The sequence below is a fragment of the Podarcis vaucheri genome (assembly GCF_965113315.1).
Source record: "Podarcis vaucheri genome assembly, chromosome: 11".
Classification (NCBI taxonomy): domain Eukaryota; kingdom Metazoa; phylum Chordata; class Lepidosauria; order Squamata; family Lacertidae; genus Podarcis; species Podarcis vaucheri.
The window spans coordinates 38,042,840-38,059,753 of NC_138749.1; the positions used below are offsets into that span (position 1 = coordinate 38,042,840).

The window sequence follows — 16,914 nt, forward strand, 5'->3', positions numbered from 1 at the left end:
GTTTTTTAAGGTGCTGCCACCTTGCTCAGACTAAGCAGGTCTGAGTCTGCTCAGTCCTGGATGCAAGACTGCCTGTGTATTCTGTCTTAAATTCCATGGTGAAAGAAAGATAGGATATGAATGTGTTTTTTCTTGTGTAGCCAAACACAGTTACCTTCCCCCTGAATTTAAAAAAAAAAATCCTAAAGAACAAAAAAAAGCCTAAATGATCAAGTGACTTTACAGAGGTCCTTGGGGAGAGTAGCTCAATCACTTGGGAGGGGGGACACAAAGAGGCTGATTGACTGTCATTATGTTATTGGTATTTATTGGTTATTATGGTATTTTTTTATTAATTAAAACAACCCATATACACATACACAGCTAAATTTGTTTACAAATCCTGTTCAACCAAAAGCGATTCTTTGCCATGGTAGTTTGGAAAGTTGTATCCTGTTGGAAGGCATATTTGTTATTGTGCTATGATTTACAATATTTTTTTTCTGCATCTTTTCATTATAAAGAATTGCCGCAGAAAGGTTGGCCACAGATTAATACTGCATGAATGTACTTGTATTTTTATTGCAAAGGATAAATCTTTCTGCTACACCAAGGCATTTCTAATATGATTTCTACCAGATGGTACTTCTTTATAAGTACGCCCCCATCAGAAATGAATCAGAAATGGTAGAAAAGCATCCAAGGTTTTCATCTTCAAATAAAGAAAATAATCCAAAAATGAAGATTTAGAAATACTCCTTGTTGTTTAAACAACAACAAGAATGCTGCTTGTGTTATTTTAAAATTTGCTACTACTTTTTCTGTTCATTTTTTTATTGACTTTTTAATATTACTATTTCATTTTTGACCCTCAAAACACTGATATAGGTTGAGCCTGAAACCAGTGAAGCCGACTTGTAATCAGTGAGTTTGGATTGTAAGGCAAAAGTCTGATTCCATCTGAACTCAATGGCTTCTAGCCATAATGGCTACTATAGTGCTGTGGAACCAGTGGCCCAGATGTTGAATGCAGTCCTTCAGACTTCTCTGCCCGATCCTATGGACCCTCCCCAGGCAACAACCCATGTCCTCAGGTCACATCCATCCCCACCAGCTGTGCTCTGTACCCTTGTCTAGTGCTTTGGGCATGTCTGAAACGTGTTCTTAAATTGTGACAATGGCTCTTGCTTGCCTGGATGGAAAGATATGTGCAGGTGTGTAGAAACATCTGGCTTTTATGTGGCCACAGTGTAGACAACTGTGCAAAGTTAGAGTTACCTCTGTTGCTCTGCCCACTTTTGCCTCTGGCCCCAACCACCACATGATTGCAGAGGAGGGGATGCAACCCCTCTTCTACCCACTCCTCCACCTATGGGCGTAGCCAGGATATATGTTGGGGGGGCAGGACACTCACCTGTCAGCATCCTCTGTCTAGCGCTGTCCCCCAGTCAGGTTGCCAGTTGCGTTGCTAGAATGCACCATAGCATCATCCAAGTGACCTCAGTGAGCATTTCAATTTCAAACATTCTAATTATTTCTACTAGATTGTTTGTTTGGGGGAGCTGTTGTTCCCTGTCCCTGGCTATTGCCCATGCCCTCCATCCTTTCTGCTGCTCCTCAAGTGTGATCAAGGCTGGGTTTAGGTTTGATGGGGCCTTAAGCTGCTGAAGGTAATGGGGCCCATTATATGTCCAGCTGTCCTTTGTCAACAACAAATTGTCACTGTTTTTTGTGTTGTATATATGCTGTATGGTAATTTATGTAGGTTTTATTTTATTTTTTATCTGATATTTCGGAAATGTACACCCAGTTTCCCCCCCTTTACATTTTTGGGGGGCCCCCGAGGGAGTGGGGCCCTAAGCTATAGCTTGTTTAGCTTATACGGAAAGCCAGCACTGAGTGTGATGAAGAGTTCTGGAGTACTTCTAAAGTTTGCTTAGGACCTGGTTGCACTCTCTATCTCTGTGTGTACGTACAGGTGGCCTAAAGATTGCATTACCATATGGTGTCTCTTTATTATTTCCCCCCAACGCTTTTCTGGCTTTCCTAACAGCGCAGCCCTTCGCATATTAACTCAGAAGTACGTTCCGCTCAGTGGGAATGGACTGCTCTCTCCTCCAGCGTGAATTTAGGGCTGCGTTCTAGATCTAGGAAAGGTGCAGCAGCCGCTATCACGTGATACATCGCCGTCCAATAGCGTTTCTCTCTTCGCGTTTTAATGGCGTGACGCCTCGGAGAAGCAAAAACGGTTCCTCAGCGATTTGCGGTCGCGCCTCAACTCGTGGGTCTCGCCCTCCGGTTGCTACTGCAGCGTTAGGCCACGTTAAGCAGGTTTGTAGACGTCAAGAAGCCACTTCCCTTCCCCCTCCCTCTTAAGCCCACATAACACGCGCGAGAGGAAGGGAGGCGGGGGGAAGGGGGTGACAGCGCAAGGACCTTCGGGAGTTGTAGTCTCATGGAGCGCGGTGGCTGCTGGGTATTGCAGTCTGAGCTTGGAGATAAAGCTCGTGCACATGCGTGTTGCCTACTAGGCAAGGCTACGCTGCTTGAAGACTTTTTGTGTCGATCGCCGCCTAGCGGTTGTTGTTATCAGTTTTATATTGTCTTTAATTGCCGACGTTTTTCTAAGCTTTGAGGCCAAATTGGGTACGGAGGGAGGAGAACGCCTGGCTCCGAAGCTGTAAATGGAAGTATAAATGGAAATAAATCACGCCGTGGCGTGTGGATCCGCCGCACGCCTTTCAAATAATGTATTTGTGTAACTCCCGTTTACACACGCGCTACATCTTGCAGTCGTTATATTCTTTGGAAAGTGAGACCTATTCAAAGAAGCAGGGATATTTTAAACAGTGCATTTAACCTGGTAGATTTCTGCAGTTTGATTGTTAAGAGTGTTGTGTAGCATGGGTGAAATTTTATATTTACATTTGCCGTGAGGAGCTAAACTAAATCGATAAGGGTCTCAGGTTTCTCTGCTCATGTTTCAAAAAATGGGCATTCCCTATGAGCTACTCCTGTTAGACACTTGTAATTTACAGTACAGCAAAGTTGTGGCTCAGTTATAGCTATATAACCACTCTAGCCAATTACTCTAAAAATGTACTGCAAAAACAGCAGGAGGCAGTGAATCCTCTGTCATAATGCCCATTAATTCCAGTGGTCTACTCTGAGTAACACAGGATACAAATGACCGTGAGTATGACTCGCATAGGATATCATAGAGCCCCATCCAGGCTGTACTTCATGAATGCTGTTAGCTTCCCACAGCTGTCTGCTTGTAGTAAAGCTGCCAGAAAGAAGGGGAAGTGATTAAATTAGAAGGACAGCTCCTCACCCCAAAACAGCACACACAGGAGTGGGCAAAGATGATCTAGTGAGAGACTGGATTATGGCCATGATATATTTTTCTAAGTTACTTGACTTGACTTTTTAAAAATAATAATTGTGCCCATTATAATATTATAGCTCAGTTGGTAGAGCATTTGACTCCTAATCTTAGGGTCTTGGGTTTGAGTCTCACGTTGGGCATTGCAGGGGGTAGATGACCTCCCAATTCTACAATTCTGTGATTATCATAATGTATGTTTTAAGCTTTATATGATTTCAGTGGCAACTTAATACTCCTCCCCACTTCCTATCTTATTCCATAGATTTCTCGAAAGCTTTATAAATTCGGAAGGATTCTTGTGTGTTTCACATTATATAAATCCCACATGTGGTGTTTTTCTCTTTTTTTACATTTTAATAAGTATGTAATAAACCACACTTGCATGACTTTTGGCTTCTAAGCCATCTGGCTTATTTTAAGTTACAGTTAGATATTAGGCAAAGGACAACTTTAAAAAATGTGCATACAAATAAAAGAAGATGTGCAAGTGAGAAGAACCCATTTTCTTTCAGGTGGTTGCCCCAGAGAGGGGTAAGATCTAGTTATTAACATACAGTAAGGATTGTCATTGCATCACAGTGGAGTTGGCAACTTCAACCGCTACTAGGTGGTTCCCTCCCCTCCCCCTTCACATTTCTGTATTCTGAACACAATGCTTCTATGGATGCTGTGCCAGTATGTTTACTTCCAGGCAGTTCTTTCCTTGTTCATCACAAATCTCAGAGTGTTCCCAGCTAAGAGTCTGCTTGGCAGTAAGAAGGGTGAGTCACAGGAAGAATGAAAGCTGGGAAACATAAGTTAATCAAATTTGCTATAGACATCGGCGAGTGTCCACAGCTGGCCTTCTCCCATTGCAGCTGAAATCCTTTTACACTCTCTCCGTACTGAGAGTTTTTATGGCCAGTTTATACAGACCCTGCTACGAGTTACACACCTGTATGAGCAATCAGATTCCACTTGCTTGTGGCTGAATAAGGATTGTATTGGTGTGCTGGGAACTGCATAGATTAAATATTTCAAAGCTTCTGTGATAGCACAAAGCCCATTCATCTCACTGGGATTATGTCTGCAAAAGTTGTGGGGTTCTGATGTTGCTTGGGTCAGTATTGTTTCACTGGAATGAGTGGAGGCCTTTTGGAGCCTGATCCTATATATATGCATGTTTGTCTGAGAGTGAGTTCTCAAACAAAGTTCAGTTGTACTGTTTATACACCACTTTGACTTGTACAAGACTGGAACACTTGTCTAGTGTTGGATTTATAGTTGGCCTCTATTCATTGTTAGGGATGCGGGTGGCTCTGTGGGTTAAACCACAGAGCCTAGGACTTGCCGATCAGAAGGTCGGCGGTTCGAATCCCCGCGACGGGGTGAGCTCCCGCTGCTCGGTCCCTGCTCCTGCCAACCTAGCAGTTCGAAAGCACGTCAAAGTGCAAGTAGATAAAAAGATACCGCTCCGGCGGGAAGGTAAACAGCATTTCCATGCGCTGCTCTGGTTTACCAGAAGCGGCTTAGTCATGCTGGCCACATGACCCGGAAGCTGTACGCCGGCTCCCTCGGCCTGTAAAGCGAGATGAACACCGCAACCCCAGAGTCGGTCGCGACTGGACCTACCTTTACCTATTCATTGTTACTAATGAATTTAGGAAACAGGATGTTTTATCAGAAAATAAAGCACGGAGGTGGGGGGGTGGAAATTCACCCTTGATCATGGGCAACAGTAGCTGCCCAAGTGGCTGGGGAAATCCAGTCAGGTGGGCGGGGTACAAATAAATAATTCTTATTTGGGATGGCAGTCCCATTTGTGTTTCACAAGCTGGTCTCCAACTGTAATAATAAATTGTTGTTGTTGTTGTTAAGCCTGAGACATGAGTAATATTTTCATCATTGCGATCCAGCGTTCCTGGAGGAGGCTGGTTTAGGGCTACTTCTTTATTTTAAAAACCATGTTTTTATTTATTTTTCATGGTACAGAAGATACATGTTGTAACGACAGTAAACAACAAACAACTTGTCATGATAAAATTGCAGGCTTTGGTCATGCTCCGTAATAAAGTTTCATTTGATTACAGTACTCTAAAATATCTAGTTGCTTTAGGTTAGGGGTTACTTTTAAGGTGAACAAGCGATTATCTAAAACATCCTTATCAATTCAGTGCAGCCTGGTTCTTAACTTTCCTATCTGCTCAGGCAGGATGCATCTTCTCCTAAGTCAACGTCACTGTGTGAAAGCTCTACGAAAACATCTTTCCCAGTAAAGAACTTCTCTGTATAAAGGCATACGTGGTGGATATGACCTTTGGAAGCTGATGATTCAGAACTTTCACCCACCTCTTACAATCTTCCTTCTATATTTCTGTGATAATACAACTTCTGTGTCGTTTGCCATACTACTGCCTTAGAGGATCACCATTCAGATTTCCCTGGGAATGTGAATCTGCCACTTTCCACACAGGTACCATTCTTAACAATAGTTTTTAAATGCAGTGCCACTGACTTTTCATTTAAAGGTGTTTCTGATTGTGAAATATGATTAAAGTAGATTCAGAAAGTATCTTGTTTTCTCTCTTTCATATGTATTATTTTGTACAACGTCTTCCATTGCGAAAGTTTAAGATATTGCCTGTAATTATATGTATTCTTTCATCTTGTGCTGCTAAGTATTTCCTTTTATCTTATTCTACAATTCTATGCATGCCTAATGCAGTGAATTCACATTGAACTCACTGGGGCTCATTTAGTGTTGGTCTATAAGCTGGAAAGTATTATAAGCTAAGACCGAAGACGAGACACAGTGACTGCAGATCTGACAGTTACGCAATTTACTCCACTGTCTCTTAGATTGCAGCTTTAAGCACTCAGAAAATCATTAAACACTTTATCTGTTCTGGCTCTCAAAACACATTTTTGTGCAATATGTTTTTTAAAAAAACACCTCAAGAACTGTGTATTATACAACAAAATTAACAGCTGTCACTGATGGCAAAATGAATGTGATTTTTTTCCTCCAGTTCAGGTTGTCCTATATGCTTTATATCTTAGTTTTTGGCTGCCACTGCATCCTCAGAAGAACTTGTGACAAGTTGTAAAATCAAGGTTTTTGCATACCTTTGAACAAATAATACCCTGTTGTCACAGAATGAAAATGGACAGCATTTCAGAAAAGAAAAGAAAAGAAAAATGTTCATACACACAAAACCTCCACCCTTTACTTTAGCTTTTGATTAACATTCTGCTATTGCTGTGGAAAGTTGTTGCTATGTTGCGGCCATGAACAAGGGTTACTTGTTTCAATATACTGGCCATCAGATGAGGACTTTTAAAGAGTTGATCCTTGTGACGCTGTCCTTATGGGACAAGCCATTTGCATTCAACAGCTTGCCACATAAATCAGATAACCTTTAAAATTTTCACACCACCATACGTGGATAAAAGATAGGGTGAAAATCGTCCAGTTCACAGAATGGATCGCCACACACATGAATGGATGAATTCCTCTTTTTAAAATACGTAGTCTACAGTAAATTTCAGAAAGGTTTTCAAATGCCAAACAGGATGTACTACGCCTGTTTTATTTTTATTCACCCTTTCCATATCATGCTTGAAATAGGAGGATACCATTTGATCCACGTAAAATAAATACAGTGGTACCTCGGTTTAAGAACAGCCCTGTTTACGAACTATTCCGTTTACGAACTCCACAAAACCGGAAGTAGTGTCCCAGTTTGCAAACTTTACCTTGGTCTAAGAATGGAAGCCGAACGGTGGAAGGGCACTGGCAAACGGAGATCTCACTAGGGAAAGCACGCCTCGGTTTAAGAATGGTTTTGGTTTAAGAACAGACTTCTGGAACGGATTAAGTTTGTAAACTGAGGTCCCACTGTATATCGTTTGTTTGCAGTGAAAGTTCTTTGTGCACCAGCCTACTGTTCAGCTATAAATGGTTGTGATTTTCTTTCCTCAACATGGTTATTTCTGACAGTCATATTAAGTAATATAGTGCATTTTCTCTTGCTTTTAGAATATGAATGAGGACAGCTCTGTTGAAAGGTCTAAAAAGAAGGAAGACAGAAGTCCAGTTTGTGTTGGCAGAGAAGATGATATTAAAAAACTACGGAGGACAACAGTGGTCATCCATGACAGAGAAGTTGTTGTTTTCTATCACGATGGAAGGTTTTATGCTCTGGATTGCCGCTGTTACCGTAAGAATTTTTCCAAAGATAGTGTTTTTGGAACAACTTTAAAAGTTAGCTAGTTTGAGCCTCTGCTCTAATTTTGTATTCTGTTCTTTTAACAGATACAGGAGGTCCCTTACATGAAGGAGATATAGAGGTATGCAAATACAGTACTTCCTCATTCAGAACCTTCTGATAAATAAGAATGCTATTAACATAATGCGACAGTAATGCAGTACTACTGTGCATATACAGGGTGAGTCTTTTAAAAGAGGCCCCATGGAACATGTGTACAGTGGTACCTCAGGTTACATACGCTTCATGTTACATACGCTTCAGGTTACAGACTCCGCTAACCCAGAAATAGTACCTCGGGTTAAGAACTTTGCTTCAGGATGAGAACAGAAATCATGCTTCGGCAGCGCAGTGGCAGAGGGAGGCCCCATTAGCTAAAGTGGTGCTTCAGGTTAACAGTTTCAGGTTAACAATATACCTCCAAAACAAATTAAGTTCTTAACCAGAGGTACTACTGTACAGGCCCCTCTATCCTCACTTCAGCACTGCCAACTGAAAAAAAGAGTGATACTGCTTTTTTATTTAGGGAGTGATAGTTCTGAATTTAAAAAGGCACGTCCAAGAAACAAAAGTGACATCTGAGGGTCAGGGGTGCCTTTACATTTATTGGGTACAAGGGAGCATTATTATTCTTCATTTTCTTTATCTATTGCCAAAAGTAGTGTTTGGATGCTTCCTCTGCTTGGTGATTCCTTAATAGTCAACTCTGAAGATACTTGGTGTGTGGAGGAAGTTGCAGAGTCGCTTGCCATTTCCTTGACTCTGGGAAATCCATCTGCATCGAGACCATCGCTGCTGCTTTCCCTGGAGCTCTTTTTTGTTTCAGTTATGCTTTTAATTCTTCCCAGTGCTTTATTAATGGAGACTGCCTGCATACACATAAGAGGTACATTTTTAAGCATAAAGAAACGAAAAGGTTTGGAATCCTCTGCATTTCTGCCTAACTTTAAGAGATACAGTTTTGCAGTATAGCCGTACTTGGTTAGGATGCCTTACTTGTATCAATACAGTCGTACCTTGGTTCGTGAACGCCTTGCGAGTCAAATGTTTTGGCTCCCAAACAATGCAAACCTGGGAGTGAGTGTTCCAGTTTGCGAATGTTTTTTGGAACCCGAACGTCCAACGCGGCTTCTGATTGGCTGCAGAAGCTTCCTACAGCCAATCGGAAGCCGCACCTTGGTTTCCGAAAATTTTGGAAGTCAAACGAGCTTCCGGAACGGATTCCATTTGACTTCCGAGGTACTGCTGTACATTAAATGCCTGGGGGAAAGGATAGAATCATGGTGGGGATGAGGTGAGCAGATCACACTGGTTTCTGGACTGGTTTCAGTCTAAAATGCTGTGTGTATACGTGTGTGTGTTGTCCCACCCCTTGAACCATCACATCAAGAAATGCTGCATGTGGTCAACACTTGTTCTCATGAACACTTTTAATAAATGCTGGCATATTGACAGTTGCATGATCATCCTCTTGAGATTTAAGGATGAGTGACCCTTGATCCTGCTTTAGTGCCAGTGGCCATTTCTGGACTGTCTTGAATAGCTGCCCTTTGCAGAGTGCAATAGCAACAGCCTAAATTACAGGTTACCCGTATATATGCTACTGTAGGTAGGCAATGTTGGTCGAGGAAAGGTCACAGCTAGCAAGCCAGCTACAGCTGGGCATTGGTAATGTGCACTAAAAAGGTGCACAGTAATTGAAGAATAATGCATGGCTTCAATTATTTGCTGAAGGGAAGGGGAAGCACGAAACAAGAAGGATCAGAAAGAACAGTATTTATGAACCTACCAAATAAATTAGTGCTGCATAAGAAATGCTCATTACACCAATGAGGGTGGTCTTCGTTGGATAGGAAAGGACATCATAAAGGAACATGGATTTTTCCTATAGAGAAGAAGAAGAGTTTGGACTTAATATCCTGTCTTTCACTCCCCTTAAGGAGTCTCAAAGCGGCTAACAATCTCCTTTCCCTTCATCCCCCGCAACAAATACTCTGTGAGGGGAGTGAGGCTGAGAGACTTCAGAGAAGTATGACTAGCCCAAGGTCACCCAGCAGCTGCATGTGGAGGAGCAGGGAAGTGAACCCAGTTCACCAGATTACGAGTCTACCGCTCTTAACCACTACACCAAGCGGGGATTCATAATCAAGGGATTCATTCTTCTGCCATATTGCAGTTTGGTATACATGATCCTTTCAAAGTTTAGCACTTTTAAGTTCCTTTGGTTTGAACGGGAGAGTTAAGAACTTACTTATATCTTCCTTATTTAAATCAATGGGACATAAAGCTCAACATGGATAACAATCTAATGTTCACATGCTAGACAGTTCCTAAATATTTCCATGCAGAATTCCTGGTGTGGTTTATTAACTCTCTGTGCGCCCACACACTATCATTGCTGCCCCAGACAAATTATTGGGGAAGATCAGGTTTACAAATTGACAGGTCATTATGTAAATCCTAAACATATTTCCTGGAAATAGTTCCCATTGATTTCAATAGAACATAAAGCTACAAGCCTACGCATATTGACATGGAAGTAAACCCTTTTGAACTCAGTGGGACTTAGTTTCTAGCAAATATGCACAAAACACTAGTCTCTAATCCACAAGCCTGTACCACAATATATCTATTAGTCTGCCACAAGATTCCTTTTTGTTTGTTTGTGCTGTAATATGCTATCACTGGAACATTGGAAGCTGCCATACTCAATCTTATCTCATATTGAATCCTTGTCTGCACAAGGAAGATCAAACTGTATGTGAATGTTAAAAAAAGGGGTCTTTGCACCTAACATTTTTAGAGCAAATAGCATTGGCTGATGGGGCTTATAATTATGAGAATCTCAAGATGGCATGGAGGAGGACATTTTACCTTCTCATCCTCTGTTGTGGTGCTGAGGAAAATCCCTCACACACTCACTTAGAACTCAGAAAATACGAGATGGTTATGTTGAAATTCCTAATAAAGATATTTTTTTAAAAAAAGAAAAGAAAATATGAGATGGAGCAGTCACACCCATTACCTACCTTCAATTTATAAAGAGGTTGTTTGGGAGCATTCAGTTTCTGCAAGAGACAATGTGATAGCCTATGCAGCCCTGCTAATTTTTGAATGAGGTGTGGCTGCACAAATTTTGCAATTGATTTTGAAGAGCGGGAGAGATGACCTAGCCCATGCCTAATCATTACCGCATGAGCGGAAGAGAACACTCTCGCCACAACAGACCTAGACCCCTGCACGGTGCGATTGCCATCCTGAAATATAAGTCAATACAAGGAGGGAGAGAAAAAAATAGTCAAATTACGGTACTTTGTGGGGGGAAAGGCCTAGAACAGAGAAAGCCGGTTTGATGCATCAACTAGCTTCCTGCAATGTAGAAGGGAATGTGCTCTGCTACTAGCTCACTAGCATGAGTGAGGAAGGATAATATTTAATCAATATAGTCTCTCCTACTATCCTCAACATTCCCACACTGGGCCCTATTGCTGATGTAGTAATAGTTTACCATTGGGGACAATGAATATATGATGAGATCTTCAAACATCTGACCCTGGCATTCATTCATTTATTATAGTAATATCTCACTTGTAATCCAAGGAGCTTAAGATGGCATAAATGGATCTCTCCCTCCCCACAACCCTATGGGGGAGGTTAGGCTGAGAGACAGTGACTGGGCTGTCATCCAGTGACTTCATGGCTGAGTGGGAATTTGAACCCTGGTCCCTCCTAGTCCAACATTCCAGCAAATGCACCAAGTTGACATGTATTTTAGACAATTATTCACAGAAACACCAGTAGGGGGGAAATTAGCATTACAACCCTTGGGCTCTTTACTAAAGAACATTGTATGCCATAGATCTTTAGACTGCTTTAGAAACATTAGTTTAACCTTGCTTACTTGGATAAATTAGCCAAAACTCAATAGATGCACACACGGGTATGCTTATTTTGGGGATTTAGTAATAATATCGTTTTTATCATCATTGGATAAAAATAATACTAAAAAAAATAATAATCTGTGGAGCAGCTTTCTGGAGGTATGCTATGCCAAAACTTGTGTCCCCTGAATATATTAATTATTTTTCTAACTTTGTGTATAAGTAAAACATTAAGCTGAAACTTTGCTGAGTTTGTAGCAAATGCAGTCTTTAACAGACTATTGCATAAATAAACTTAACTTTCTAATCATAGTGAAACAGTATTAGTATTAGCTCAGAAACATTACCTGGTTTGAGCTTGTCAGTCTCAGTAAATTGGGGAATTCATCCCTAATCTCATCTATAATTTCCAAGAAGAGTCTCTGAATTATCTGGGCTGAATTGAAAAACAGTAGTCAAAAAGAATAAAGCACCTGTCTTCAAAATTATACTTATCGTCTAAGCATTGTTCAGACATGAAATATTCAGGTTGGAGCATCAGAACAAAGAACTATGGTTGCTGTCCAGCCAATTGCTGGCTGATCTAAATTAGCAGAATTCTGTTCTATTGAGCCTGAAACCAATATTGGGATCTGAAATGCCAGCCCACTTCACCTCCTGCATTTATTATGACTCGGGAATAAGCCGGTGAGCCCTGCTGCCTTCTGAAACTTCTGGATGGCAGAAGTGGATGGGAAGGAAGCAAGAACATATTCTATGAGTTTTCTCCAGTATTTAACCAGGCATATGATACAGACACAGTACAGGTGCATGTGTATCTCAGGGTTGGGGAACCGTTTCCAGACCGAGGGCCGCTTTCCCTTCTGGCCAACGTTTCAAGGGCCACATGCTAGTGGTAGGTGAGACCCAAGGCATTCCCGCTAGGCAAAAACATGTATGTGTGGACTAGGGCTAGTGAGGGCCATGGCTGGTGCTGAAGGGGTGTGGCCTGGGGGAAATTCCACAGGCCAGAGAGGCATTGAGGGCCATATTTGGCCCCCAGAAATGAGGTTCCCTACCCCTGGCTTATCTGGTAGAAACTGATTTAAAAAATAATAATCAAGTACCGAGGTGTAGAGAATGCAGTGTTCCCAGAATCCAGGATTTGAGAACTCATTTCCATTCGGGGATTCAAGACTCAGACACAGAGTAGCTCATACCTTGTCCAGCAAATTTGTTGACCAGCTGTCCACATATCCAGCCAATTGGCCTGAAAGACATCCTGCATGCCCTGGTGTCTATCTACAGCTCCTGAATTTAGCCTAATCTGGTCTTATGCCATATATGTATGTCAATACGCCATACATGTGTGCATCTTCACCTCCAAGGCAATAAACCTTTATGAGAACACAATGTGCCTCTTAAGCACAGTGCCTCCTTGACTCCTGACATCATGTGTACACAAGAAAATAGCCCCCCCATCACTGTAGTCTCAACAGCCAGGACTTTCAAATATGATCATTCCAAAATGTTGTTGTTGTTGTTTAGTCGTTTAGTCGTGTCCGACTCTTCGTGACCCCATGGACCAGAACACGCCAGGCACTTCTGTCTTCCACTGCCTCTCGCAGTTTGATCAAACTCATGCTGGTAGCTTCAAGAACACCATCCAACCATCTCATCCTCTGTCGTCCCCTTCTCCTTGTGCCCTCCATCTTTCCCAACATCAGGGTCTTTTCCAGGGAGTCTTCTCTTCTCATGAGGTGGCCAAAGTATTGGAGCCTCAGCTTCACGATCTGTCCTTCCAGTGAGCACTCAGGGCTGATTTCCTTAAGAATGGATACGTTTGATCTTCTTGCAGTCCATGGGACTCTCAAGAGTCTCCTCCAGCACCATAATTCAAAAGCATCAATTCTTCGGCGATCAGCCTTCTTTATGGTCCAGCTCTTACTTCCATACATCACTACTGGGAAAACCATAGCTTTTACTATACGGACCTTTGTTGGCAAGGTGATGTCTCTACTTTTCCAAAATAACATAATGTAAAAACCGATGGCTTTCTTTTTACATCACAGAAACCACATTAACAAGTACAGTGGTATCTCGGGTTACGTACGCTTCAGGTTACATACGCTTCAGGTTACACACTCCGCTAACCCAGAAATAGTGCTTCAGATTAAGAACTTTGCTTCAGGATAAGAACAGAAATCGGGCTCCGGCGGCGCAGCGGCAGCAGGAGGCCCCATTAGCTAAAGTGGTGCTTCAGGTTAAGTACAGTTTCAGGTTAAGAACGGATCTCCGGAATGAATTAAGTACTTAACCCGAGGTACCACTGTATTGTTTTCTTGAGTTTATTGTCCTTGATAGACTAGCATAAAAGCTGAAGAGCAAGGTGGGAAAAAGTGCTCTGGTTTCTGGGTTATACAGCACCTAACATTCTTAGATTTCTGTTTCAGAATGAACGAAAAGTTCCAAAGTCCCCTCGCTTGACTTTTAAAACAGAGTACTGTGAATGTTGGATGGAATGTGTGTGAGTTTTACTTTAAGAAAATTTAGTGGCCTACTCTGCCGTGGGTATATTACAATTTATTTTTCTGTTTATCAGTTGTATGCTTTGGGATACTGATAATTTCAGACTTATGCATATCTACTCAGCAAAGTTAGTTATATTTAGCTTAATAGAACTTAGATGTTTATATGTTTGTACTGTTACTGCACATAACCGCATATATTTTTTCTACACTGACAAAAAAAGATTGGGTGGAAAGGCACTAATTATATATTTCGTTCCAATTCTTGCTAGGACATATTAGACAGGCAGTGCCCTCCTCACATGGCTGGTGAAATAAACTGTTATTACACCATTGCGTGGCAGGTTCCTGACTCCCCCCATCATCTACATACCAATACCCATATCAATGCCTAACCGCCACTCGAGCAAACGCTCGCCGCCAGTACCCTCAAACCTCAAGGGAGAGGCTAGCAGCACTTAAGGAATTAATTCTGCAACTTCTGCCTCTCAAGAAGGTCACCCTTGGGCAGAGTCAATCACTCTTCGGTCACCTCAATTTTGCATGCCGGGTAGTGTCCGCTAGCCACCCTTTTTGTGGGCGATTGGCTAAGCTGTCAGTGGTGTTTTCTGCTTGGCAGGGGGTTCGACTCGATAGCCCTTGTGGTCTATTCCAACTCTATGATTCTATGACTTCGCCTCTCTAAAATGGTCAAGTCAGACCTGGAGGTTTGGTTAAAGTTCCTGGATGAGTACAATGGCATTTCCTAGTGGCAGGACAATTTGATGCTGAGTTCAGACTTTCAGGTACAGTCTGACGCAGCTGGTTCCCTGGGGTTTGGTGTCTACTTTAGGGGGCACTGGTGTGCTCAGCGTTGGCCTACCAGCTGGCAAGGAAAAACTATCATGCGTGACCTCACCTTCTTAGAATTTTTCCTATCGTATTTGTGGTGCACTTGCGGGCTGACCATTTCAGGAATCACCAGGTATGCTTCTGGACTGACAATCAAGCGGTTGTCGGTGTCCTGTCAAAGCAATCATCGCACTCTCCTAGGGTGGCAAACCTGCTCTGGAACTTTGTCCTTTTGTGCTTGGAATTAAACATCTATTTCTCTGCCAAATTTACACCTTGGGTTAACAACGTTTTGTAGATGGAAGAGGGGAGGAAGCGCCATCACCCGCCCCGCGAAGGGTAGTCCGATAAAGGATTCTGGGGGGCATGGCCCTATCCGAAGCCAATGGAGGTGAGGGCCTAAGGCACGCTCCCGAGCTGTGACCCCAGGGGAGTTCCTAGTTGATGTGCATCAGCAGGACTCCCCCTAGTGGTGGTTAACCCTTCCTGGACTTCAAGCGGACGGGCTGAAGCCAGATAGTCTGTTAGGACCAATGCCTAAGCCAATACCGCTCATCACCTGTGACCAATAAAGTTGTGGCCATATTTAGCCCATTAACCTTAAATAATTGTGTCATGTGTCTTTATTTCCTCTGGGGGATGGGGACGGGAACTCGCCACACAATCTCAGAAGGGGGGGGGGTGTCCTTAAGAGTGAACCAGTACTAAAGTTATTTTCCAATGAACTTTAAGGGAGACTTTCCAGGAGTTTGCACTCTTGAGATTTCCACGTTTTGTGAAATTTCAGATATTTATTTATTTGTTTTATTTGTTACATTTATATGCTTTTAAAAAACAACCAGGAACCTAGTACTCCTATTATAGTGGTATGAAGGATTTTGTGGGGGGCATGTTCAGTGTAATAATAATAATAATTTTATTATTTTTCCCTTCCCATCTGTTCTTCCCTCCTTCCTTTGTGTGTTTAGGACATCAATGGACAGCCGTGCATTATTTGTCCCTGGCACAGGTATAAAATAACTCTGGCAACAGGTGAAGGATTGTATCAAGCAATAAATCCCAGGGAGCCATCTCCGAAACCCAAATGGCAGTCGAAAGGAGTAAAACAGAGGACTCATAGAGTTACTGTGGATAGCGGAAATGTTTATGTGACTCTTTCAGATACAGATGACAATATAGATTCTGATCATTATGCTAACATACACAATAGGATTATACTGCCTCCTAAGAAAAAATAGCATCTTCTGTGCTTCATAGTAAATGGCTTTAAAATAACAGCGAATGTGAATGTTATCCTTGCTGTCTAAAGTGCATTCAGCTTCTGAGTGATGATATGAAACTGAGCTCCAGTCTCTCTAAAAAGGGTGTTGATCAGAGAAGTATTTGTGCCTTTGAGAATATAGTATAGTGTGCTTATAATAGATTAATTTTGCCAGTAATCAGAATGTTAGACGATTTATATTGATCCAGCCTTCAGAAGTGTGTCTCGCTTCCAGAATATAAAATGATGTTTTAAAAGTATTATGATGTACAAATGTTATCAATATAATTGGAGATGTTGTGCTTGTATGCTAATATGATTTGTTATTGTTGGGAGTCTTTGATTCTTTTTCTCACGCTTAATCCAATCCTTCTCAAAATGATCACCAAAGTTCATATTGGTTCCTGCAAGAATTCCCGAAGGCTGTCCAGCTGTGCAGTTGTTTAGCAGTGCATAGATCTCCCCTTAAGTGGGGCAGGACGGAGCCCAGCTTCTGCCTAATGCAAGAGGCCAGCTCAGCCATGTATCGTCTGGAAGTGACAGGCTGCTTTTGGGCCAAATTGACTGTGCTGAAGGTATATCCTGGAAAAGCTGAACTCCTTGGTAGTTTGCCATGCCTCTCTTGACAGGCAAGGAGAAGAGTGCAATTGGTGTGTGTTGTGGCAGAGTACTAGGTATGCCTCTATGTGGCTGTAGGGAGAGAGGGTAGGGGTGTGGTGTGTGTGAGTGAGAGAGAGAGATACAGTAAGCTAATGCAGTGATAAACACCTGGGCGGCCCAAATTGGTGGAATGTACTCCAGAAAAGGGTGAAATTGCTTG

At 42.2% G+C, this 16,914-nt stretch overlaps 2 protein-coding genes across 3 annotated transcripts; one reads left to right on the forward strand and one right to left on the reverse strand.

Moving 5' to 3' along the window:
* The first annotated feature begins 2,158 nt into the window (after positions 1-2,158).
* On the forward strand, positions 2,159-16,429 carry RFESD (Rieske Fe-S domain containing). Of its 2 annotated transcripts, XM_082191380.1 has the most exons (5): positions 2,159-2,310; positions 5,555-5,819; positions 7,386-7,566; positions 7,662-7,696; positions 15,802-16,429. In XM_082191380.1, the coding sequence occupies exons 3-5, from the start codon at positions 7,389-7,391 to the stop codon at positions 16,069-16,071; spliced, it is 483 nt and encodes a 160-aa protein (XP_082047506.1). In that variant the 5' UTR covers positions 2,159-2,310; positions 5,555-5,819; positions 7,386-7,388; the 3' UTR covers positions 16,072-16,429. The 2 variants fall into 2 exon arrangements, with proteins under 2 accessions (XP_082047506.1, XP_082047507.1); XM_082191381.1 differs by lacking the exon at positions 5,555-5,819 and having other exon boundaries at positions 2,183-2,310.
* Positions 8,200-12,988, reverse strand: SPATA9 (spermatogenesis associated 9). Its single transcript, XM_082191379.1, has 5 exons — positions 12,695-12,988; positions 11,843-11,931; positions 10,644-10,871; positions 9,404-9,499; positions 8,200-8,483 (listed from the first exon to the last, which is right to left on the reverse strand). The coding sequence occupies exons 1-5, from the start codon at positions 12,753-12,755 to the stop codon at positions 8,241-8,243; spliced, it is 717 nt and encodes a 238-aa protein (XP_082047505.1). The 5' UTR covers positions 12,756-12,988; the 3' UTR covers positions 8,200-8,240.
* Positions 16,430-16,914: the final 485 nt, after the last annotated feature.

Excerpts from the sequence above, each read along its gene's own strand:
- RFESD (XM_082191380.1), top strand. The coding sequence starts at position 7,389 with ATGAATGAGGACAGCTCTGTTGAAAGGTCTAAAAAGAAGGAAGACAGA. Across the intron at positions 7,567-7,661 it reads TCTGGATTGCCGCTGTTACC|ATACAGGAGGTCCCTTACAT; the intron begins GTAAGAATTTTT and ends TTCTTTTAACAG. Across the intron at positions 7,697-15,801 it reads TACATGAAGGAGATATAGAG|GACATCAATGGACAGCCGTG; the intron begins GTATGCAAATAC and ends TTGTGTGTTTAG.
- SPATA9 (XM_082191379.1), bottom strand. The coding sequence starts at position 12,755 with ATGTCTTTCAGGCCAATTGGCTGGATATGTGGACAGCTGGTCAACAAA. Across the intron at positions 10,872-11,842 it reads GACTGACAAGCTCAAACCAG|GATGGCAATCGCACCGTGCA; the intron begins GTAATGTTTCTG and ends CTTATATTTCAG. Across the intron at positions 8,484-9,403 it reads ATGCAGCACTAATTTATTTG|GCAGTCTCCATTAATAAAGC; the intron begins GTAGGTTCATAA and ends ATGTGTATGCAG.